This window comes from Varroa destructor, unplaced genomic scaffold (assembly GCF_002443255.2).
Source record: "Varroa destructor unplaced genomic scaffold, Vdes_3.0 BEIS01000007.1, whole genome shotgun sequence".
Taxonomy (NCBI): domain Eukaryota; kingdom Metazoa; phylum Arthropoda; class Arachnida; order Mesostigmata; family Varroidae; genus Varroa; species Varroa destructor.
The window spans coordinates 13,103,789-13,129,486 of NW_019211460.1; the positions used below are offsets into that span (position 1 = coordinate 13,103,789).

At 41.6% G+C, this 25,698-nt stretch overlaps 1 protein-coding gene across 1 annotated transcript in view; it reads right to left on the reverse strand.

Moving 5' to 3' along the window:
• Nucleotides 1-521: 521 nt before the first annotated feature.
• Nucleotides 522-25,698, reverse strand: part of LOC111254118 (plexin-B-like) — a 33,954-nt gene continuing 8,777 nt past the window's right edge. Inside the window, exons 3-27 of the mRNA XM_022814644.2 lie at nucleotides 19,546-20,229; nucleotides 17,345-17,689; nucleotides 14,870-15,086; nucleotides 14,357-14,597; nucleotides 13,871-14,094; nucleotides 13,590-13,690; nucleotides 12,984-13,113; nucleotides 12,220-12,379; nucleotides 11,324-11,420; nucleotides 11,014-11,122; nucleotides 10,757-10,888; nucleotides 10,180-10,357; nucleotides 9,904-10,076; nucleotides 9,531-9,782; nucleotides 8,327-8,463; nucleotides 7,844-8,129; nucleotides 7,301-7,687; nucleotides 6,940-7,144; nucleotides 6,505-6,815; nucleotides 5,940-6,076; nucleotides 5,747-5,806; nucleotides 5,351-5,425; nucleotides 4,711-5,114; nucleotides 3,799-4,556; nucleotides 522-3,468 (exon numbers count right to left, since the gene is read on the reverse strand). Of these exons, the coding sequence (XP_022670379.1) occupies nucleotides 3,262-3,468; nucleotides 3,799-4,556; nucleotides 4,711-5,114; nucleotides 5,351-5,425; nucleotides 5,747-5,806; nucleotides 5,940-6,076; nucleotides 6,505-6,815; nucleotides 6,940-7,144; nucleotides 7,301-7,687; nucleotides 7,844-8,129; nucleotides 8,327-8,463; nucleotides 9,531-9,782; nucleotides 9,904-10,076; nucleotides 10,180-10,357; nucleotides 10,757-10,888; nucleotides 11,014-11,122; nucleotides 11,324-11,420; nucleotides 12,220-12,379; nucleotides 12,984-13,113; nucleotides 13,590-13,690; nucleotides 13,871-14,094; nucleotides 14,357-14,597; nucleotides 14,870-15,086; nucleotides 17,345-17,689; nucleotides 19,546-20,132 (5,913 nt within the window). The 5' untranslated portion in view covers nucleotides 20,133-20,229 and the 3' untranslated portion in view covers nucleotides 522-3,261. The remainder of the gene's footprint in view (nucleotides 3,469-3,798; nucleotides 4,557-4,710; nucleotides 5,115-5,350; nucleotides 5,426-5,746; nucleotides 5,807-5,939; nucleotides 6,077-6,504; nucleotides 6,816-6,939; nucleotides 7,145-7,300; nucleotides 7,688-7,843; nucleotides 8,130-8,326; nucleotides 8,464-9,530; nucleotides 9,783-9,903; nucleotides 10,077-10,179; nucleotides 10,358-10,756; nucleotides 10,889-11,013; nucleotides 11,123-11,323; nucleotides 11,421-12,219; nucleotides 12,380-12,983; nucleotides 13,114-13,589; nucleotides 13,691-13,870; nucleotides 14,095-14,356; nucleotides 14,598-14,869; nucleotides 15,087-17,344; nucleotides 17,690-19,545; nucleotides 20,230-25,698) is intronic.

Below are 25,698 nucleotides of genomic sequence, written 5' to 3' on the forward strand. Positions count from 1 at the left end.
CCAATACAGGCTCTTTTTTTGCGTTTACGTAATACATAACACCATAGATTGTACTTCCGACTGCTGTATGGATAACGTAGCCAATAGGAATCCCAGTGGTGAGTTTGAGTGCCCTGAGGCTAGAGTAAGCGCGGAGATAAGCGTTCTTACTGTAATTCAAAAAAAATAATTTTACACAAGTAAGGTTCCGTTAGATGAGAGCAATACCTGCTGTTGGCAGAAGCCGAGTGAAGCGTTCCGGTTAAAATCTGGAGAAGCAGAGTGGAGATCATAAAATACTGCTGAGCCTTTCTTTGAAGCGTAGTAAAGTTTTTATTGATCAAACTTTAGATTACATAAAAAATTTAGTTTACTATACTGAATTGCGACACGGGACGAACCGATAGTCAGCTGTGATAGAGGATAAAACGTATTTGGGGAAGGTATCGGTACCTGCTGCAATACAAAAACACCATAGCTTAGCTTAAGTTACAGACCAATCAGTAACTATAAATCGAAAATCGAATAAAGACACAGTATAGTTAATAAATATATTCACTCTGTTTGTGTTTATTTCAACTTTATTTCTTGTCTCTTATAAACATCACCGTTAGCATATACTGTTGCTTACATATGTTTCATTTGAATGAGTTTAGAATTTTATAAAATAAAATACAAACGCTGAGTGGTTTAGTTTTCTTATTCCATCCACCCACCTGCCTGAATTCTCATTTGCATTAGCTCTGCATTGCTAGATTTCTCAGCTTATTGATTTTTTCCCCGTTATCTAATAACCGCGTCTAATAGATTTGCCCCTCGTGCAAACCTCTATAAACATTGCTCTATGAACTGACTCAGATGCACGAGCTCAGCTAATTTCTCATGTTCGCTTCTCCCTAGTACTTTTTTCTCCCATTGGACACACTGCCACGTTTTCCCACTGGAGTACATAGAATTCTATATTCTTTCTATATATAGTGGTATTTTTTGTTTGGTATATTAAATTTCATCTGTTTCATTCATAGCTCTACAGTGATCTGTTAAGTTCTCTGTACATAATGTGTGCTTGGGTAGTAGCCTGCACAATTGGATGTATCGTATCATGTCTGCAGTGTCCACTACAGCTCCAGCTGTGCCGATACCTCTTGAGTAGACCTTCGCATGGGTTTATAAATAACACGAGACATAAACGCGATAAGCCAAAACACGGATCACACCAGAATATTGCACTTATTGTTACATTGATATTATGGGCAGTGTGAAAGCTTAGACGCGTAGGGGAATCTAATGCATAAAATAACCGTTAGGACCAGTTGATTGTTTAAGCATGTTTCCAAGATGTGTGATTCAAGCAATCCTTCGAATCTTTATGCTTCATCAGGGCAAACGGTAATCCATACGCGTTTTAGATATGGACGATGAAATTTCTGAATCTGCTATGAATGAACGTTCCTAACGTTTATTATCGATGCTTATAAAAGCTAATCATCCTGGCATTGGTTGACCATCAGGACTGAACAGGACTTCTGTTCATGTTGTCGTTCGTTAAGTTCGTATAAACGGACTCAGGCTACCAGGAAGTGCAACAATAAAATGCCGAATATGCATTATGACGGCCAAATAATCTAAGCAACTAGCATATCGTTAGGCCTAGGGGTCTCATTGTCACATAAACTTGTTGTTTATATCGGAAATTTTAACTTCATTACCCTGCTTAGATGAATAATATTTTTATTATTATTATTATTATTATTATCAATACTGGTTGTAGTAATAACACCTTATGCCGCTGTCGTTCTCAGCACCCGGTCACACAGGTCAGCACAGATTCGGACAAATATACATTGAACCTACATTGGACGTTTCATCATCTCTCGCTTTTTTAGACTTCACTATGTGGCCTACAATATCCGACAAAACATCTACTCCATGAGTTGGATCGTATTCAGGTCAAGGCATTGTCGGAAAGACGTAAAACAGGTTAACTAATGCCTAGAAAAACGAGTAGCGAAGAGGTAGACTTCGATGACAGCGGTATTTAGCGACTGCCTGTAATCGTTATGTCGGTAGTACCAAATAACTCTCAAGATTCTCTGCGAACATTGACTTAGCAGCAAACTATCATTGCTCGCAGTGATTTAAATGAGACAATTTTGTTACATTATAGTTTACTAACATCAGAACTTCTCCATTCTCGTGATGACTTTCTAATAACTGTACAAAGGTAAATATAGTACGCTCCTTTTTATAGTTGTACGGCACGAGCCAAATCATATTCGTAGTTTCCCACCACAGATTTACAGTTGTTCAAAAAGGTGCCAAGGCTAATTGAGCTTTGCATTACCAATTCTACTACAAATAAATAGAACGAGACGTTTGTATAGTACTGCAGCGTCTCTAAGAAAGTCCTTGCCTTTCATCATGGTCAAAGTAATGCAACGGATCTTCGAATCGCTCACTCCTTACCTGCGTTCGATTCTTCACCTATTATGAAACTGAACGTCCTTAATGTTCCGCTACCATCAAACTTAGAGCCTGCGTGTGTCTTATATAAAGCTCAACGCGTCTTCGGTAGTTAAGAAACACATTAGGGGTGCTACTAGGTCATAGGGCACACATTGCAAGGAATGATCACCCATTTCATTCGGTACGTCACCCTCCTGTTTTTTTTTCCCATTCCTGTCACTATAGGATGCTAAATGTAATTGAAGGCCACGACTTCTTACAAATTCCTCATCATCATTGGGTTCATCGTCATATTTTTGTTTAACCCTGCTAGGTTGCGAATCTTCCGGTTCTTATTCCTCAATCTGCACCGGGAATTTGAGGTCTGCAGAACCTACGGGGTAGAAATTCTCTTTCGCTTTGTCTCACATTACCTGAGTGTTCTTAAAGCAAGGACACGTTCCTACATCCGGCAACACTACACGGCACTGTATCTGTTGTCATGACATGCATACATATATACTTGTTGCTTATCGTTTATGTAATCATCCTTTTGACATTGTTAGGTTTCTAATCGAGTTCTGCACAACTCCAACGATTGACCGCTTCACAGCCGTGTACGTGTATGCACTTGACGGTACGTCCGACCATCTATGCTTCTCTGCTTTTTATATGGCTTCTCTCAAAAAGACAATACAGAAGAATATGTAAACGGCTGTCCATACAGATTAATGACTAGACAGGCCCTTAGTTTTGTTTTTTCATGTTTGTTTCATTGTTTATCTGTGTCCGTTCGGACTTTCTCACAGAGAGACCGCGATGAATCGTAAAGAAACTCTAAGTGAAACGTTTTAAGGTGCCGGCTCGGTAACTGGCTTCGATGACCCGTAATCGATTCACAAGGCTGTTGCCCGACGGCGGATAGTCACCCAATGTTCCGCCTTCGCGATCCTCAAGCGCAGCCAATATTTGACTGTTATACTTGGCAGCATAAATGTAGAGATCCTTCAAGGCGTTGGTCGTATCCACTTGGCCGGCATATTGCTGTGAGTAATTCAGACACGTGCACTCATTATTATTATGCGGATTATATATTTATTTATTTTTTGCCTAAAGGGCAGATTGAGAGAAAAAAAGAAAGTCTAGTTCGGCAAAAGCTGAACTGCAAGGTCGTACTGTATAACTTTGAGTGCTATCTGTAGTGTTTTTTTTTGATCTTGCATTTAAATGCGATGAAGGATAACAAAGACAAGCAACTGGAAATACCTTTCGATATGAAACGGTAACACTCGGTCTTATTAAAATACTATCTATAACTTGCTCTTGATTGCCTATCAATCACCTGAAACATCGTCAAAACTGCTTTTTACATACCACAGAAAGTTGCCTCATGTACAATGCGAGCTGGTGGTCTGGCACCGGTGGCATACTTGCGATGTCTCGATAGAAATTATCGATGAGCTTTCGATATTGCGGGATGTCTTTAGCGAATAACAGTTTCGATGAAGGTGAGTTTTTACTAAGCTGCTGTTCTGACTGAGCACAGGCGTCCATGAATGACTGGGCTATGACGGAGAGTGACGCATCCAGCTGGGAGCTCTTTTCTATATCGAACACGAAGTCTGGGTTTTTCAACATATTGACCCAAAACCGAAGCGGCAGAGAATTGCTCTTCCAAGCCTGTGCCACCTCCTCAGAATTTTGCACGACGTGCTGGCAAGCACTCTCATCAAACAGGTCAAATAGCCACTTCACGGCAAGTGGCAGTTCATCGGTCGCCGTCAGGATGGACGCGAAGAAGTCATCGATGAAGCTCTGTATCGTACCCTTGGTAGAAAGGAGGCGCGTAAGGTAGATTTCAGCGATATTCTTGTGTCGTAGCTCGGCGAGGTGCCCATCATTTACGTACGCCGGCGGTACGAGGTGCCAACAAGCACTCTGATCTGTTTGTTGTTTATTTAACCGGCTCAACGTCTCGTAGTTGGCGTTTCGATGGATTAGCGTCACAACAGCGCTGTCCGCGACTCCATAGTGAATAAGCGTATTTAGCCTCCTCAGGCCGTCCTGTACTACGGAGGTGGCGTCTATGTCGGACAGAAGCATGGGCATTGGGCCTTGACCGTGGTGCCACTCTGAAAAGGCAGACCAAAGTTAGCCATTACTAGAAGTAAAGCAAAAACAGCTGTTATATACGAAACATCTATATCACATTTTGCGATTTCGCCCACGTCGTTGAAGGCACCCATGTACGTAACTGCGTTCGCAACGTTACACGACAGAACTCACCCAGTTCAACTGAATTTACGGTGGGTCGCTGCGAGAAAGGCACATTGACAAACAGCACGTCGAGTATTTTCCGTTTGGTTTGTGATATCGTATCGCAGTCGTTCACTCGTACAACGAGACTCTTCCTGTCGTCCGGATCGTCTTGTTTGCTATTAAGGTCGAGGATTTTATCGAGTCGAACATGCAAGACAACAGCGCTATAGTTAATCTGTTCACGAAGAAGCCTCTCTTCGGCTAGCGAGTAGCGTGCGTCATGGGTGACAGCATCTACAGGCCCCTTTTCTAACTGCTGCTTTAATGCACGCAATAAAAGGAACATTGGCCTTGCTTGCGAAGCCGCAATTCGTTCGTACATGCAAACCGAGAGCCAGTTTGATAGCATTTTCTCAACCACCGACTCGGTCCTGTAATTAAATAGGTTTACAATGTTTTCAGGATTAGGAATATATGTATTTCGTGAAGAAAGAATAACTCATTTACATATTTAAAACAGGCTATATTCAAGGAAACTTCGACAAACCATGTCTGTAATCGCATCTTCAGGCCTTAGACAAAGATATACTTTGAAAGTATATCGTTTTCTTTGATCGGAAATAGTTAATATTCGAAATTTTAGGTTATGTATATGTTATGGACTCACCGGCGAAGCATCAGCTGAGGATGTTTCGTCTCTGCGTATTTATCAATGAGCTTCACGAGCAGGTCTCTCAGAATCCTGAAATAGAACTCTGATTAGGACTGAAATAAGTTGCATAACCATATATACCTACAGTAAACATGGTAAGTTCTGCGTCGTCGGACCCGTTCTGTTCATTGGCATATCTCTAATGCTACCCAGTATATAAATAGTGTTCGTTCCTGACGCCAGTACAAGACTGCACGACAAATAGCAGGGCCATTTTCCTACAATTTCGATTATTAAGTACGTTCGGATAAACCACCGCGCAGGCTCACTAAAACTATTCGTTCATCAGAACAAAGGGGTAGGCTTCACCAGGAACATAAGTTGGCGTTTATGTGAGTCGGTCATACTCACTCTGTGGCATAGTCCATTTTGTCGAGCAAGATCACCATTAGAAGAGATGCTACATTCACTCTGGAAAAAAGACATAGTTAAAATAAATTTGTTTTGGTCATAGGATTAATCTATACCCTTAGACACTAGCGGTTAGACACTAGCGACGGACAACAACAGCCGATAAATTTTTAGGTGAAAACGCTGAACTTACTTGTCCCGAATAGAGAAGGTGTTTTGCCGCTCCAAGGTATCAATGAATGTTAGCAGAAATGTTTTGTTATTGACCAAAAGCTCAAAATTAGCCATAGCGACTTCGTAGTGGTTCGAACAGCCAGCGTTGTTTAACGGCTGAAACAAGACGACCCAATTGAAAACTGTAATTACCGATAGCTCTCTTTGTCAAACTAACTGATAGGACCTTTTTTTTTCCCAGTTCGTTCAACGCATGCTACCGTTAGCTTAAATAATTTGAGGGCTAGGCAAATAGTCCAGAGATGACCGGCGATCTTCTTTCCTTCAGTAGACTTCGAACATTTATCTACAAAGTGAAAAACAAGTGTCGCATGCAGGATTTCGCCAGGACGACAACGTCCTTAGCATGGTTAAGAAGGATTTCCGTAAAAAAGGATAGCGGAAGTAGAAAGAGAATCCAAGTGCGAATTTTACGGTAGGGGCTGTAATCTGCTTGCACACTAATAGATTTCAAAAGCATGAAATTATAATTAGCTGTATAGGCTAACTCGTTTGAAATCAATGATGATGCGCGTAAAAGCTACCTTAATTATGTGAAAGACGTTGGTATTGGGTACCCCAGGGAAGAAGATGTTTTCAAGGTATTTGGTGTGAGATAAGACAGGAGGAGATAAGCTTCCACCGAATCCTTTTCCGAGCTCATTGTCTGTGGTATCTTGCTCGAGCTTTAGGTCAGTTTGCAGCTCCGCAAAGGCTTGCTTGCATTCGGAACGAACCGAATTTTCGAGCGTGGCCATTTGAAGTTGGATGCGTTTGTACTCGCGTTCGGCCTGCGAGTTCTTATGCCGTAGCAGCGCCAAAACCAGAACGCTGACAAGGATTAGAATAGCTCCGCCTATTTATCGGAGAAAAACAGCATCGCAACTTGACGTCAATTGTTAATGGAATAGATAAAATGGACGTCGTAAGGGTAGCTAGTAGACGTTTACATGCAATCACAACAAAAATTCTCCACTCACCAGTAGCTGCCATACCCATGATTTCCGGAGGCAGATTGTACAGTTTCGACATCTCGTATCGAAGATAGCCAATACTATAAAGAAGGTTTGATCCAATTTGCACGGTGACCTTTGGCAGTGCGGTTCGTCTTCCCAGCTGGTCGGTTGCCGCCGGGGAATCCGCGGGAGGCAGGCACACAATTTGCGAGGATGTCAATGAGGTAACCTATAGGAATATGATAGAGTCGGTGATACTGCTTTCTCTAGAATTACTTGAAACGATTTCACCTCACTGTTGTGCAGAATCAACCTACCAATCTATTCGATGAGAGACACAAGGAAACAGGTAAAACAAATCAATAGTAAGAGATGCGATTCTTACATTGCATGGGCTAGTGCCGATGTACACTCGAACCTCGTTCTGTTCGCTGGCGCCCAACAAGTGATCTCCTTCAATGACGAGCGTATCCCCTTTGTATGCCTTAACCGCTCCAGCCTCACCGAAGGTGAAGAGGACAGGATCTCGGAGGTATGTTATCATTGAGTCAACCATAGGAAAGAACACATCGAGCTGTTTTAGTTGTACCACGCGGTCCATGATGAAGCCGAGCTTCATCTGCTCACCTTCCTCGAGATTTGCTTTTGTGTGTCGATCCATACTCGCTTGACTTTGGGAGCTTTGGTCACTTTGATGGCCGGCTGTTTTGTGTACTCCTAATACGAATGGCGATGGACAAATCATCAGAGTAGAGTTGACGACCGAACAAGTCTGGAAACATTGTGATAATCACAACAAGGATTGGAACAGGTATGCACTATATTAGCTTGTATTGATGAAGAGATTCAATTGAACTTCGATTAACCATTAAGAAGTGTGTTGTCTGTCCTCGACCGTTTATATTCGATGAAAGATAGTAGAACTTACCGTTTCGTTAAGTGGCTTGTTATCGTTATCACCTGGATCAAATACAGCCATTCGTGGTTGCTGGACGGAGTCGAGAAACTCTCCACGTACGAGAATCTCGCGGCCTCCGCTCTGATAGCTCCTCAGAGGTCTAATATCCAAAATGTTTGGATCTTCGACGAATACGAACGGATGCGGTAGAATTAAACGAGCTCCATCAACCTGTAGTATGAGTTGTTCAACCTTGTAGTTGTATAGCGGGGCTCGCGATGTCCGGCAGGACAGTTGCCCGCTGCTGGCCAACGACCTACAAATCAATGAAAATGTTAAAGAAGAAACCTATATATACCTACTATATACCTACATATGCTATTGAATATACTTTTGTATGAAGATGAACCGACTGAAATAAATAACAACGCAATCAAGCAACTATTCTTGTACTTAAATACCAGAGGCCGAGCGTGTGGAGTGTGCACACTCATAACTCAATGTAGATAATACCTTTCGACGATGCAGGGGATGTCATCCAGCATAACGCTGACGTTACTTCCGACGTTCAAATTCGTCCCGTTGAGATAAATTCGAGTACCACCAGACTGGGGACCTACGCGGGGGTAAACGCCAGTAAGTTCAATCTCCTGTAACACATTAGCCAAAAAAACTGTAATAGTGCCGCCAATGGATTAGCAGGCTGCACGTAGTGTAATCAAAGTTAGTGCGGAATTACACGTAGAAAATACTTACACATACACACACACACACATATATATATATACGCTACCGATGTGTCCATAAGCAACATTTGTTTATTGAACATAAACAATATAAAGATCATACTAAAAACAACTTTATTTGCAGCTACGGGTTAAGTATTACGCCACTTGGCCACTGTTGGCTTCAAAGTCTCGTTACAACGATAAATTTTTACGGAAATTGTTTGTTAGATTCACTTTTTTTAGCTCCCAATTGTACAAGCCGTAGTCCTAGAGTTTTCGAATGCTGCTAAGTGAGCCGTCTTTCGTCTACGTCAACAACGCGCAGGTTGAAGCATAGGTATTTCGTACACCGGAAATAGATGACCGATCGTAAAGGATCTCCCCCTGTAACATACCCCTAAGTTTTTTTTTTTTATATATATATATATATAGAAAGACAAATTTCGACCTTGGACGTATACCTAAGTCCGGGAGAAAAATTTGCAATTTTTGAATCGCAATGGCACAGTGGAAGCGATTGCATTAGTCTCTTTTCATAAATAAATTGAGTAAATAGGTCAAGGTCCGTTGTCTTTTTCCATCCAAATAATCACAAAACTAAGGTTTTTATTCTGGAATAGATAAGTAGCCAATAGGAGAGCACAATACATTGAGAGAAATATTGAGAATTTGTACCCAATTTTTTATGTATAAAGTTAAGATATTTATCTCGTCTGCGTAGACAGTTTAGAGGGTAAAAGTTTTGCACTAAGTTTCCGGCCAGAAATAGAAGACGTGCTAACGAAGCTTACTTAGGTGTTTAGCTGAAGGCAGAAAAAAATAAACGATCTAGATAAGAAGCTAGAACGAAATATGGATATCATGCTTCGCTACGCTGAAGTGTAGTGATAAAGAAACGTGTGCTCACACTTTGAGGGACGACGTGCTGAAAAAACGTAAATTTCAATGTAGCGATCGCTTCGGACAAAATGTTATATGAGAAGTCCTACCTTATAATGGAACTTTTCCTGTGCTTTCCTGAGACCTTGACTATTGCCAACGTAGATGAACGCCTCTTGTGGGCCATGCGGATTTGGTTGCGTTTCACACACAACTCGAACGCTGACACTATATTCACGAGGTACGCACGGTAACTGACCAATACGGATCTTATCCTCGACTTCGGCTTGTGATGTGCCAAGGTTGGAGCCCTCAATCGTCACTAGCGTCCCACCTTCGACGGGGCCGGACAACGGATGGATCTGGTAATGAATTTAAGCGGGACAAAGTTTTATTCAAAATAACATTTATTGTTGAAAACATAATATGTCATGTGTTTTCGTATACTTCACTAATGAATTTCGAGTGCAGCTTTTGACAGACCCAATCGATACGTGGTGGCGGACATGAAGTGGTCACCGGCTGCGAGCAGGATGGTCCAAACATGCATTGACTCCCACACCACGAGCATTGATATCGCGCATCGCGAGTAAGGCATAAGGAACAATCCGCACGGCGACTATGGGAACCCAATAAGCCGCACTTGTATACAGTTACTAAAAGGACAAAACGACAAGGTATTTATTTAGTATCTTCTACATGTAGAATTATTTACCAGATTAAAACCAACTAAAAAAATTGGGTGGTTGGTTTACTTACGATTTGTCTGGTCGACGAATATGTCACCGTTCCAAAGGACGGTGAGCTGCGCTTCTACTTCGGGTTCATCAGCTTCATATGAGAGACTGCTTTCCGAACAAACGATAAAGTCGCCCCGTTTGCGTGCTAACACTTGCAAACGTCTGTTCTCCAACTCAATGACGCATTGGAAACTCTCCTAGAAATCGGTTTCATTTAATCGGACAATTCTCTATTTCAAATTTCGTATTAATAGATCAGCTTCATTTGATTTTTGACGTACTGAAGGATTTATCCACATTTTTATTCATCTCCGAGGGCTGAACACCTTTTCGTTAAAGGCGGAAGCCGCAAATAAAGTTAGGCTTATTCACAAAAACAAAATAGGCCAATCTGTTCTTTCTAATGCTTGTTAATCTGTATCAGCCGATATCATATTAGAACTACCCAGATCTAACTATCGGGTCGGTAGTGATTGAGATCTGCACGAAGAATATCAAGGTAACACTAAGAGGATAATATTGACCACCATAATTATGTGCTGATATAATTTGTTTAACGTTCAGTAACCATCTCTTGACGACTTTAATCTCCTCACCGTTACAGGTGCAAGAAGGTTCTTAACCTGGATGGCGAGTTCTTGTTTAGCTTCGTGGGGAATCAATAGTCTGTCCTCTAAGTGGAAAGAGGGGCAGTGCTGCCGGCCCTTGATGAGTGATACCTCAGAGCTCTGAAACACATAACAAAATAGAAAACATTGTAAGATCGAACACTTACAGTAGACGAGTATTTTAGTATTTATTAAGTAAACACACGGTATCGTTGTTGTCGACACTGTTTAGTGTAGTAACTTACGGCTTCGCCGATAATTTTTCTCTGTGAGCACGTCGACGTGTTCGACGTGCAGCTGTTTTCAACCAAGCACCAACTGCAGGACCATTGAGACATCACACAACTCTTACAACTAAACGGAGAAAAAACAAAGTTAGCTGACTGTTCCTAGCTGCACAACACGATATTTTACATTATTTTATAAGAGTTTGCGGAGCTCCATCTGTTGGATGCATCTGTCCCAATTTCATCAAATTCCCTCTTCGAATGGTTCTTTATCCAAGTCATTTAGTAAAAATAATATTAATTAATAATAGTTCCTGCGAAGACTTACGTGCGATGCGTATGGCAGTGGAATAATGTAAGGTTTCTAGAAACTAAATCTGCTTCACTTTCAAGCGTTCGTACCGACACGGTCAGCATTACATGATCTAAAAGCAGACAACATTTTCTATAAGTAGCTGCGAACTATGACAATTCCGCCGCAGAACACTGAATCAACAAGGATAGATTGAGCTCTTACCTATTTTAAGCTATTTCCATTAAGGATAAATTATCTCAATTTGGTCGATGAGCATCCAAAACGAAAAATAATAGGGATAATGCTATAATAAGATTATGCTAAAAGATGGTGTGAGAAAAACTCTCTGCAAGACAATATTTTCTGTCCATGAAAAATTTTTACAGGTTAGCGATATATTGGCGAAATATTGCCAGAATTATTAAGAACGATATTGACAAGTAATCGAACTGTCCTAAGCCTTACTAACACTCATTTAAGCTATACAAGCGGTATTTCAAAAATTATATAACGGATATTTAGAGGTTATATAATTATTGCATACCTTCTATAATCCGTGTAGATAAAAAATACTGCGTTATTTTCTTCTACAATAACTTCTTTGCTTTATTTTTCTTAAGGATATCGGCTCTTAAGTATATCGCCGTTTACACGGATAACAGCTATGCCGTGTGTTTTGTTGCATTGTTTATTGCTCAGCTATCCAATTGAGTTGTTATGTATATATAAGGCCAAGGCTCTGGCGGATAAGGGTAGCTGCTTCACGTCCTGCCAACGACGCATCCTACATAAAAAAGTTCTCTCTATATATATATATATATATGTATATATTCAATATTTTTTATAAATGAATCTATCGTGTCACAGGTGTGTGGACGAGCCCCACAAAAACAATGAAAACTTTAGAATAATACATTTAAGTTTTGCACCTTTTCCTGCTGGTATTTGAGGTCTTAAAGGTGGCTCCGGAATGGTGCACGCAAGTCCGCTGTGTGTAGTGTGCGCTTGAACCTTCGATCTCCCTCCGAAAACGCATACGTAATGGGTCTTGAAAGGTAACGGCGGTAGAGCGCTCACCAACAGCTCTAACTGGAAAATCGTATCAACGATCAACAACAAGTTTAGCGTATCACACATGAAGACTAAAGAACGTCCGGAACGTTAGAGTCGAACAAAAGACAGAATCAGATAAAATCGTGCTACATTTTTTTTATAGTCACCATTGCTTCTGAAGCCTTTTCGAGATAAACCATTTATGATTTACGACGGCAAGGCATTAGACATAAAGTAGCATTATTTTAACACCTTCCGCTGCAAACTGGATCACTAGCGTCTGCAGCTTTCGCTTTCGCTTTCATTTTAAAGTTTACCCCAGCTGGTATGAATCCTATTGAGTTTACCCCATTGGCTCCAATATTTGATGCACAGACACAAACTAAGCGTGTTTAAATTCGCAAATAAAGTGTTATCGTTGTCTTGCTAAGAACAAAGCAGCATTTCGATTAGGCCAAAGTAAGAAAACTCCGCGATTCCTCAACCAACATGAATTAGTTGGAATCGCTCAAGCATGTAGACAAGATAGATTGATTTCACCGACGGCGGGGTCTCGACGAGCCTGTTTTGGCCATTCACTTACATTAATCCTTACAAAATTGCTTAAAAAGATAACCAAAAATCAACTGTATATACGCACCGTAACTTGATTCTGTTGTATGGGGATGTGTGGGGGTATAATGGCCTCAAAGTAAGGACACCGATCTGTTCCTGAACTTAGCCATTGAGAGGTTCCAGTTATAGCACCGCATTCCCAACGTGAATTACACCTATAAATGAGATCCATCGTTTACAAATGCAACATGTAAGTTATAATGCCTAGGGCTCTATTGATCTATTTACGACTCATATACGTTTATGTTGAGTACCTTCGTGATGACTGGTGTGTTAATAGTTTCTAGAACAAAAATTTGATACTATATCGTTAGATTGGAAGGTTGAAGAAGCTAGAAGCTAATCTTAGGGACAAGTTGTGGTCAAGATTCAAGCCCGCACATAGACAGATGGTTCATTTGATGCTGGGAACCAGCCGTCTGATGGAACGCCTAACGGGAATACCGGACGTAAAGCTCGAAACATAGAGGCTGTATCGGGTATGATTAAGATGATTATTGGTAGCAAAAATGTGCATTACAGTACAGAAGTTCTACTTTAGTAGATGAGAAGTGTGGTGAAATTGACGTGCCTCAAATAAAGTATTGCTTCGTGCTCTCTATAGAGTAACAAGTAAGTTTTATAAACTTACTTATTTTCTAGCGCGCACCACCCACAATATGGGTTCTTGGCTTCCATGCAGTCTCCACACGTTGTATGCTTGGCACAGTCGGAAAGGGCTAGCTTGAACACCTGAAAGTAAATATGGCCAAAATGCAAATAATATGATTTTCTAACACGTTCCAGAAAATATACCTAGTATTTCATTGAGATTTTTTCCTAAACCTCAATCCTATCCAAAAATAGTCACTTCTCCGTGACTATTTAGTCTGTTCTTGACAGTTTATGGTCCGCTTTCGTTAGGAGTCCTACCTTATATAACGATGCAACAATGAGATATTTCTCAGTGGTGGCCGTGTCATGTACAAAGATCTGTGGCAGAATACGAACACCTCGCTCGAGGAGAACAGAATGGAACGTTCGCGAGTAATGTTTTTCCTCCACAAGGAGGGCATGTAGGCGGCCAGACGCTGTACCTACGAATATCACGTTCTGCTTTTCCACTAACGATGCCCCAACGCCTGTCAATGTTTCATCTGAAGTAGAAGGAAAATAGAGGATACGATTGTTTATGTAGTGCTTGCGATAGTAAAAAATCCGTTCGAACATCACAGATACCTGTGTAACAGGTTTCTTCTTACTAAACCCGTTGAATCTCCTTAATCAGCGAACCTAAAAGAGCGAAATGTGAATTTTAATAATCCGTAATTATGTCAGGACGTTAGAGACGCCGTTCTTCGGAATCGATCTACTGGTCACCTAACAACTTGTGGGAACGGATATAGTGAATATATTTACCACTGAAAGTTGCAACAGGTCGGGCAACAATTGGAATGGATCCGTTAAGTTTGACAGTCTCTTTGCAAAAGTTTACAACATTTCCTGAGCCACCCAGCTCTGGACACTCATTGACACTGCCCGCAATATAATGCATATTTCTTGTGAGTGTCGATCCATTGTAACATCTGTGAATATTCTGTTGGAATCGACGCTCGATCTCGACCATAGGAAAGATGCATACGGCTGAACGACGGGACTCCTGAAATAACAACAGGATTACTGTCACACCTACGATTCAATTAAGAAAACAGAGCTACTGTGTTATCGATGACTTCAGCAGTTGTGTTTTCCACGGGCCGTTTAACGTAACTAGCAGTACGGCTTGAGATAACTTATGCAATGCTCTGCTTCGAAGCTTCTAGTAGAAAAAAAAAAGCCTCTAAAAAAGAAACCCTTAAATTTCCTTTTGGGGAAGCCAAAGTCAACTTGTGGAGATCTCTTAAAGGCAAACAATATGCTACTGCTTATTACCTTGAAATGAGGCCCTTCAGACTGAACGAACGCGCCGATAAACAACGTGGAATCCCTATGTGTTGAAAGCTTGTACTCGCTGAGTAACGTAACACCGGCATCGACAAGCGTAGCATCCGTAAGCAGGTTATAATTGGTACCCTCAGGGGTAACGCATTGTAGGCTAACTTCAACATAGGTGTTGTATGCTGGGTCAGAAACGCAAACTCGAGCCAATCTGCAGGCAAAAACAGACAGAGCTTCTTATGATGAGGGGGAAGGATGCATCAAAACCGGCAAAGAAGATATTACAATCAAAATATCGCTCCCATTCAGTTTAATACTGCTACTACTACTTAGCAAGAATACACCCATCAGCTTGTTGACTGGATACGGTTATTATCAACGAATTCAATGGTGTCATACTTTGACGAATGAGTACATTGATATGGAATTAAAAAATTAGAATATTTACAATAGTGTGCTACAATAGTATCGGATGAAATCCCGGAAAGCTCATAAGGGTTCGACTAAGCCTATTCAGGTTTAAGATATTTTTCCGTTACGCCACAATTAAACCTATCCGATCCTATGTGACTCCACCGATCATCATCAGTCTATGCAAGGCCCTGCAAGAATTAGCCACTTTTTGGATACCTAACCACCTAGATTGACGTTATTTCCGGCATTGAATAACGCTATTGATTTGTATGCATACCAGTTTCGTTCAATATGATCCCTGCATCTAATCAGGATCTTAGTTAACTCAGCCTCAGCATTGCAGCATTAAAAGTGGCACGTAAAGGCACGTTAGCACTACATCGGTGTCATGCGTACGTTATTATCGACAAGAGCGACGGGGAAGAACGTCGTCAAACAGTTAAATTTAGCCGGCCAGATGATGGTCATTCGGCTCATACCGAAGACAGGGTGGTCGCAGGGGGCAAAATGCATTTACATCGGTCCAGTTTGTCCATCATATTATATACATGGATTCGGGGGCCATTCATTGTCAAATGAAGACATGAGTGGCTTTAACCATTAGCAACGCGAGAGAAACTAGAAGGACAGAGAAGCCCCCCAGGGTTGGTAACCGAATAAAAGGAGAGTCACATTAGCGTGCCACGATGGCCCAATGATTAGTTAAAGTCGAGCTGCGTTCCTTAAAATGTCAAATATAATATCTGTTTCCACTATAATATATGCGGCTAGATGATATATAAACCTCTTGCAGAATGTGGAAATCCATTAAGGAGAGGCACCGTTTTTTTCCCCTCTTATTACTTTAGTGGCTCTAACGGCCACCTGAGCTGATTCGGTTGATTCTTCTGAAGAATTGTTTTTAATTTGAATTTATTTTTCCTTGAATTTATTACTAGATGACAGCCAGAAACGTCTTTCATCCCTATGCCGTTCCCCCCAAAAGTTCAAATAATGGCGAAGTTTACTTAACTTTAACTGACGGTTAAAAAAAAATTCTGATGTTTATTGCTATGCATAAGAACATTAAGAACGTTACTAGTTACGAAAACGACGAAGTTCGACGTATAAACGCCAGGTAAATAAAACCTAAATGTATATGTATTTCATATGAATGGTACCTAGCCGATATTCGTGTTGGCTATTCCTCTGTCGCTAGAGTCGTGCATAAGGAACCAGGGGAATACTCACTTCACAGTGTAAAGATTTCTCAATAGAGATTAGTATTTGGCGTTCGAGAGTGTGCAATACCGATGAAACATATAAGCCCAATTGCGAGCCTATATTGAAAAAGGATAGTCGTCAGAAACTTTGCGACATACATATATCTAAATGGGTTCTTATGATCGACCCCAGCATTCACACTCGTATCTATACATTATCGTTGTGCTGTTAACATTCATCTTGAGCCCGAATGACTCGAATAAAATCGCTATCTCTGCTTGCGCTGGGTCCTCTTAAACTCCTCTCTGAACCTTCTAGAAATAACTAGGAACAACTGAAACCCTTAGCGGTCTACCCTTGTTTAATTATTTATAATCGATAATCATCAACAATTAGAGTGCCTGCACTACAACAAAGCCGACATAAAGCTAGGGCTCTCTCACATGAATGTTTTGCTTTGTTTCCATGGCTTCGGAATGAAGTCATGGAACGACTTCGAACTCGTCGTTACTGCTGGCATCAAGTATAGGTTTACTAACGCAATCGCTGATCGATCGTTTTGTCAGTTCTCGAAATTGGTTAGTGGCTATGGCGGATGCTTTTGTTGTGACGTTCAGAGCCTTACCATAGGATCGAACTTTAGAATTTCTTTTAAACAAGATTCGGCCGCGCTACTAGCCGATCAGTTACGAGATAAAGGTCAACAATTCTTTGTCTTACTTTTATTGAATTATTCAAACACAGCTTGTTGCAGTCAAATACATATTTGCCAAGTACTATTTCAGTGATCCAGACGTGCTATAGGTATGAGCCCCACGGTTAAGTCTCTTTTCTTTCTTTTTTAATTTTTACCTGGATTCATAACCCCATTCATGATGTGCGACGAGGTAGCTTCGCCGTTGTATCAGTGCGAAATGGGCGAAATCGCGGTGGTGGAAGCCGAACACGTAATGCACAAGGAATGCATCGCGTAGATTTGACGAGATATCGACGCGAGCGGTTTCGGAAAATGAACTCTCGACAACCGTGAACAGGCCATCTAGGTCGGACACTCCATCAATGGCTCCGCCTACACGGCCCTGTTCCGATCGGAGTGTTCGGGATGCAATAGCTGGCACCATATCCCGATACGGGCCACTTTTCGTATTCGTTGCCGCCACGTACAGAACATCCACTGGTAATCCGTTTGGATCATATCTGAAACAATACGTCATAATGAATGGATGCGGGGTCAGTTTACTGGAGGGCAAAACAAAATGTAGCCACTATAAATTGCATTATTGATTGTTTTAGACTAACAAAAATACAGGCCTATATAAATGCGAATAATTGTAGATTCATACTTTTTCCTTTGCACCAGAGTTGGGTGAGGGTGTAAAAAGTCTTGGCTTCAACTAAACGGTTGCTGTCGCTACGTCCGTTTGATTGAATAAAAAGGCCCTTTATTATGGTACCTTCCCATGTTGCCATTGGGCGCTTCCTGAAACCTATCCATTATATTTTTTTGCTTAACTCCAGGCGTTCATCATGCAGCCACACATAAAGGGGTCCGATAGCTGTGCAAGGTGCAAATTTCGGCCTAGCATATCTACCCGTTGATTTATACAGGCGACGAAAATATTGGAAATTTACGGGTCATGTTTTCTACAGCTGCTTTGAGACGATCTGTTTTTTAACGACTAAATTTGTCCGTCTCAAACGATAGAGATAACTCGTTTATGTGCCTTACTAGCGTGTTTCCGAGCGCTAACTAGCAATAGATCTGCATAACATAGATATGGCATCATGGCTGCCACCTGTGTAATTAGAACACAGAAACCAGCTCTGCTAATAGCTTATTCTAAGCTATTCTAAAATTATATGGCAGCTAGTCTACAGAATGTTAATCACGGATCTAAAGGACAGACCGTCTAATGAGCGAAAAAACAGACTGTTGGAAGAAGTTTCCTGGGCAGCGCTTTTGAAGAGCAGTATTCTATATAGCACTATTTTTTAAAAAGAGAAACGTCAAAACGTAGTCGCAACTGGCGTGAGGCACATAAAGATTTTCTACTCAAACGGCAGCCTTTTTTGTTTGCTAATTAAGTTGGGGCTTGGACTAACAAATGGATCGCATCTATAAACTAGTAGTCTCAGATGAACGCTAAATGAAGACAGGCGCATCGCCTAGGCCCGTGGTAAAATATCTAGTACTAGGCGCACTACTATTACTGTAATTAGTAAATAAGGCTGCTTTATAAGGTCTCTGAAAATCGGCGGAATATTGCTAGACGGGCTTATCGCTGAGCGTTGGTTCATTAAATCTGACCGCCATGCAACGAATAGCGCAATGCGTTATAGCATACGACGGTAAGCTTCCGTGCTGTGTCCACTTCCATATGGATGCGTAATTAATAGAACTTATTGATCAAAGCGCAATACGCTGAACGTCAGCACTGAGCAAACCTGAACCTGAACTACTTCAAGATCTGCATATATAATGCATATTTTAAGCTATGCGTACGATAATTTATAGCACACACAATTAGAGATACAAGATAAGGCAAGGTGCAGGGCGTTTTACTACGAGAAAATGAGGATTTTGCTCTAGAAGTTACTTCGGGACTCCTCCGAGTACGATAGGCAATTTCCCCACGATCGGAGCCTTAGGGATGCGTGGTGATCGGGATTCGAATCCTGGCGTAGGCACAATCCGTTTCGCGTTGGGAGCTAAATGGCGGTGCCGGACGTAAAACTTTCTTAGATTTCGCGCGAATCAGGTCTTCAGAACGATATAGATTTGAGCATAAGACATCATTAAGTGATGATCAATACGGATCAAAGCCGGTCTGCCAAAAGATAGATTGATAACTTCTTGAGCTAACATTTGCTCCCTCTCTCGTGCTTCTCTTTCCGATGCACCAAATAACTAACTGCACGCAACCATTAGCTTACCATTCCTGCCTAAATGCGGATAAAACAGCACGTTGTTGTTGCATCTGCCCCTCTGAACATTTTTTTCAAAGCATAACAAGGCTCACTAGGCTTTTTAATCATCTCGAAGAACAACTTACTTCGATGGCCCAATGAATGCAACTGTCGACGAGTTTTGATCATTCGCCGCCACCGGAGTTTCTACAAGCGGCTCTTGATGGGTGATATCGGCGAGATCATGACGTCGACATGATCCCTGGCGAACACTCCCGCACGCGATGAGCTTGTGCGCGCTATGATCGATGAGTAGGACCTTGTTGAAGTTATTCGTAAGACGGGCGTCTGCGGCCTGGCATTCGGTCTCGGCAGCTGAACACGATCGACTGTCGTGGACCGGACCGGTTTGAGCCGATGCTTCGACGAATAAGCTAGCGTTCAACTGGTACAACCAGTTGACACCGCCAACATAAACTCGGCCGGTGTGACGTTCGACAACCACATGTGAGATGTTCACCGACTGCTGATGTACGGTAAACATGCCCAGTATGCCCGAACTCTCGCCGTTATGAGCTGCTACAGTTGGCCGATAGTCGTGATGGAGAGAGAAGGACGCAAGCCGCTCCATGGGAACAGCGCAGGCCGTCGTTAACCAGAGCGCAGTAACCCACAGGGCAGGCGGAAGCCCCGGGGCAGCCACAGCCGTCAATGGCAGTGGCCAGAGCCCCATAACGCCCCACCCTGGCCTCCCGCCCGCGTCTCGTTCTACTCGAACTCAGGAGAGCCGTATATTCCGCCGCTCTCAAACGAAGCAGCCGATGGCATATCTGCAATAGACAAAACGGAAAAGTCAGTTTGGTTTACCAGTCTTAAGTACACAATAATACTATATACACTTAGTAAGATAATTTGTTTGGCTCCCATTGCGCAGAAAGGACGTAAGTCAGTAAATTACTATTACAATGAATATATAAAAGATATATAAATCAAACGCATGCTTGATTTGCTATAAAAACAGAGTTTTCCGCGATGCAACAGTGATTATAACTGTTGTGGAAAAACTCTGATTTCTACATAGTGGTCTCGTGTACTGCTTGAATGACGGTTAACCTCCTTAAATGAGCCCAGATCACCCTCGTCATTAATTAACGTTTATATTCTACACACCTAAGGAGGGTGAGTTCAAATGAAAGCGCATTGGCTTGACTATATGGCTGCACAATGGCGTTACACTGCTGCTTCCCAACCGGAAATTAATTCCCATTCGCTCAGCATGGGTCCTCGATAACGACGTGCCTATTTAACTCATCACATGTTACATATATACAGAAAATAATACGCTTTTTATTAATTGAAAAAAGGCTCATCTAACATTTGCCCTTAATTGGACTGAACCACTAACGACTAAGACAACACACAATAATACGGTAATATCTCGTAACCGAGCTCTCTTTTCTTCGTTAACATCGCACCTCTGCGTTTCACTGACGACTGTTTATTCTGCACCTGTAGCTATATAAAAGATCGTCGTCTGTTTACATTACAATGTATACTCTTTCCTAGTTCATAACGGCTGGCCGCAAAAGTCGTTACTTGTCGAGATTGATCCAGGTATCTGGTCCGGGTCGTAACCTGCAAGCCCGACCAACCTTGGAAAACAACAACTAAGGAAACTCGTGTTGTCATAACCTGGCCGTGAGCTTGCTGTTTCTAGAAGCTTATAGCTATTATTGATCGCATTTCGTCTAAGACCGCCAGAGAGATAGCATACGGAATACTGCTTATGCGGAATATACTTGTGGATTTTTGCAAAAATAAAAGAAAGAAACTTTAAACTATATTTGAGTTACTTTTCTCTTCCGGTAGGTTACGCCTGAAACGCCAGCCCATAAGGTCGTAGTAGCCTTATCACGCAAGCGGCTCAGCTCGAAATAACGATTTTCTTTTGTGCCTATGTAGCACCAGTATAGTAGTACGAATATCACGCAGTTCGAAACAAAGAGAGAAAACTACCCTCCACAAGATTAGATAGAAACATTTCCAAGGAACGTCTTTTTTGGCCTCTTAAATTAGGCCTCTGATGGCTTGCTATTATATATATGCAGTGCAAAATTTTGCAACCAAAATAAACAACAATTTAAAGCATTTGCAAAACTGGGTTTCAGCAGGTAAGTAGAATTGGTCATATTGAAGTTCAACAATCTCAGTCGAATTCAGAACTTACTTTATTGACATACGATGCTACAGCAAGTATACTACGTATCGTATCGTTTGTCAACACTAATGATAGTGCAATGGCCTAATAAAGGGATAAACAGATAAAGAAGCAAAAGAAAAAAAGATGACTGATTTATTGAGTTATTCAGATTGGAGAAGTGATTAGGGCATAAAGAATGGAGATTGATTGTAAGGTGCCGTGAAAGAGATAATTATTTGTTGAAGTCTTCGGTGGTTGCAATAATGAGGTTTCTAAAACCAACGAAGAGAGAGAGTTTCAGGCTGTGGACTTACGTATAATACCAGCCTGCGATTAAACCAGTATTATATTATACTTAGAAAATATATACCTTATGAATATATCCATATGTCAGGCACATTATGTCCACACAATACAGAAACAGAGTTACTGGCAGCGGGGGAAATACTAATCAGGCGCTGATATTACTGCTGTGGGTTACATCGACGAGCGCAAAATATCTCCCAGTTCCACCCCTGGTGAAATCTTCTTCATTCATGCATATTCACCAGAACTATCCACTTAAGTGGTTCACCTGCTAGCTCAATACTGCCAAGTGGGAAAACGCTTCGCCGTCTCTCTCTATGCTTTGCTTAGGAGCAAAATGTGTGCCCTGTGCCCCTTTGGGGGGCATCGTGGGACCGAGGAATAAAACTGATAAAAACAGTTTCGTCTTTGAGAGAATTGAACGCGACCAACGCGAAACCCAGTGACGGATAGCAGCGGCCCATGTGCTAAAACCATCCACCGAACAGACGACGAAGCAGTGAGCCTTTGGCCCACTGTGGTGTGTGGGTGGCAACCGACACTTCCATTGGTGCTGACGGAGTGGTCAAGAGCTTAGGAACCTCTCATTGGCTCTACTCACGCCCAAGTGGAGTAGTGCGTTCGTATCCCATCGTCTTCGGACCGGTCGCGGGTAGGGGAGTTTGTTAGGCTCCGCTAAATAATAAGCGCCATCACTGCTACCACCAAAAAGCAACAAAACAGGGGACTTTATTAATAGAATATATGTATATATATGTAGTCGAAACAGCAGTTGGCAGAATTAATAGTAGCAGGAATAGCTGCGCAGCAGCTGGAGCCCCTCCGTGAACGGATCGAATGAACGGATGAGGAAAGCTGAAGGGGAACCGCTGTAATTTCCATAAATGCTATTAACATGAACCCCTCGAGTGGTGGCGGCACCCTAAGCCAAGTGAGTCTATTACGTCTTGCTCTTTAAAGAATGATCCACTGAAGCCCGCTGGAGATTCGCTGAAACATTTACGTTCGGGTCACTTAATTAACAAATTTCTAATACTAATCATTACAGAGCTACTACGACCACTGAAGACTGTTTAGTATAGATATTTAACGCTCATAGGCTACTATTCGAATATGAATGTTTGTGGATTGTTCTCTACAGATATTTGAAGAACTTTAAAAAGTTTCCATGTTAGGTGAAAAGACAGAAGTTAAACTTTACCTCGCGCAAATGAGTGGCGTGTTTTTCGTAAAATGAGTAAACTGCTAAAGTTATAAGTGAAGCGGAATTTGACACTGCTTGATACTTTTGCCCTTACCTACAGCATGCCCGACTGACCAGGGCCGGTTAATGACTTATGAAGTGCGGCCGTGCGTATAAGCAGAAATGAGATTTTTGAGAAAGATATAAACTGGAAGCTTTATCACGACCTGGCGTTATACGGTCCGTGGATATAGCACAATAAGAGAAATGGATCCGCGTAATACTGCGGACAACACTTCATCGTCACGTCTTTATTAAGTGAGCGTAAGTAAGGTGCTAGGGCCACGCCTGTAGCATTTCATTTGTTGTGTATCTAAATGTACGGCATAGCGTGAGCGTGTAAATCGTGGTCAGCAGGTATTTCTATTTAGCCCTATTCAGCACTGGATAGAAATCCCTACCCATTTCGGATATTTATATCAGCATCCGCGGGCTTGGCCAGTCTTTAATGCCATCGTATTCAATGTGTATGTGAATTTTAGTGGTACTAAAGTAACATAGCTTTTTCGAATAGTAACTTACAAAATATTCAAGTCGAGAATTTTTTGCTCTATACATGGACATAGGTAAGTCGTCCTTGTTACGGCACATAGTATAGCAGTCCGGTAAACGAGCACTTGAGGGCATCAGAACTAGACATATCATTCACTAAGGAAATCTAGGGGCAAATGGAATAACGCATAATACGTAGCGATCCAAGCAGACTCAAAGGAAGTTAGAACACTAATTAGCTTGTTTACTGTTGATACTATTTTTCTTTCTTGATTAGGTCTTCGAGGTTTTAGTATATCGGCTAGGGCGACAGCTTTAATGTAGAGAAAGCAGCTATAATGCTCCCTAGGCGCTTTCAGAGTTCGCGTCATAAATATTGCTTATTGCTAACTGACAACGCTTTACAATATCTTGCTATACAAGGAGAAGGAAGTTGTAGATACAGGAGGTCCGGTTGTGTTTTCAGCTTACTTCGTAGTGTAGAAGATGCCTTATAATGTCGCGTCGGTGCTTCTTCATATCTGTATGGTTTGGATGGAGTGTCTGACACAGTGATTCACTCGGCTTGGGATATAAATAGTAGGTTAGAAAAAAGTTCCCACACCTGTTGGTGGAATGAAAAACACACACTCTTTACTCGTGTGGTAATAAGTCGGTATACTATGTATTCCTCGTCATTGTTTACGAGTTTCTACCATCTTTGCACTGAATGATATATGGCAACTTGTGAGAAAAGAGCGGGTTTCGTTTGGGAGAAGTTTTCCAGCAATGCTTTGAGTTGTTTACTTGGGTCGAAGGTAAAAGTGCAAAGGTGAATGCTCTGCAAACGGTGCGAAGTCCGAACAATATCGAGCGCGCAGCAAAACCTCTCATTCGAAGTCTGGGAGCGCAGCTTTTGCACGATGTTTGCCGTATGTTGCCAAGCGTTATCACGTAACAGGATTATATGAGCCCGTCGATCAAATCTTTTCCGAATAGTCTGGTTGATTCGACGTAACTGAAGCAAGTAAACGTAGAGAGCAATCTCCACTGATTCAAGCCCTTGCAGGCCCAACAGACGCAAAGCAAAACATCTTATAAATAACGGTACGGTTATATCCTGCGACTTGGCTTCTCTCCTGAAGTTAGCTTTTCCGATCTCTAATTCATGTTGGAGTACAAAAACCACCTTTCATCGCCGGTGACAATTCTGTGCAAAATTTCGACATTGTGTCAATACGAAAAGTACTGAGAGGCAGCACTGAGCAGTAATTCCCTGTTGAATTCAGAGAGCCCAAGCTCGAAGTTTCCCTGTAAACCCAAGAGACATGAAGTGGCTAATGACGGTCCTATGACTGTGATTCATCCTTTCGGCCAATTTTTAGTTTGTTTGCCGGCTGCCTTTCTTTGAAGGTGCCTTCGGATCTTCTCAGTGTCGGATACTGATTTTAAAGTTGACAAATCATTCTTGGGCTGTACTTTTAGCAATAGCTTCATTTCTATATACAGAGCAAGTGTTTTGAGCTGTTTCGGTCGAGTTGCCTCGACGAAATGTATAATACAGAAGGCGTCAAAAATTTCTAGTTAAAATTGTATCAGCACGCTAGTGGAGCAGTTTCGACGAGCGGCTTGATCAGTAGTAAATAACAATCGAGTGGATATAAAAAAAAGTTTTTGCAAAATGTAAGAATTTTATACGTAGCGATAGGAAGGCAACTTGCGGGCATTGAATATGAATATTGAATATGCAGACTTTTCGTTAATTCAGTCGTTAAAAGTGTGTGTGAAACCAATGTGTGTATAATAATTGTTATCAACTCGGTCACTTATAAATTTCTCTTGCAGTAAGTCGGTGGTAACGTTCCAGTAAAAAATGGGTATGTACACTTAAAAAAAAGCTTTGCTGAATTCAGTTGCACTAGGTACTGCTGCTAAATATTGTGTAAGATAGCATAAAACAAAATGTATCTGTCTATAAGCGCTTCCCTATATTCAGCAGGCAGATACGTTACTTTTGAACCATTGCTACGACGCATATATGCGTTCGTGTACGAGCTACACTACCATACGGAACCCATA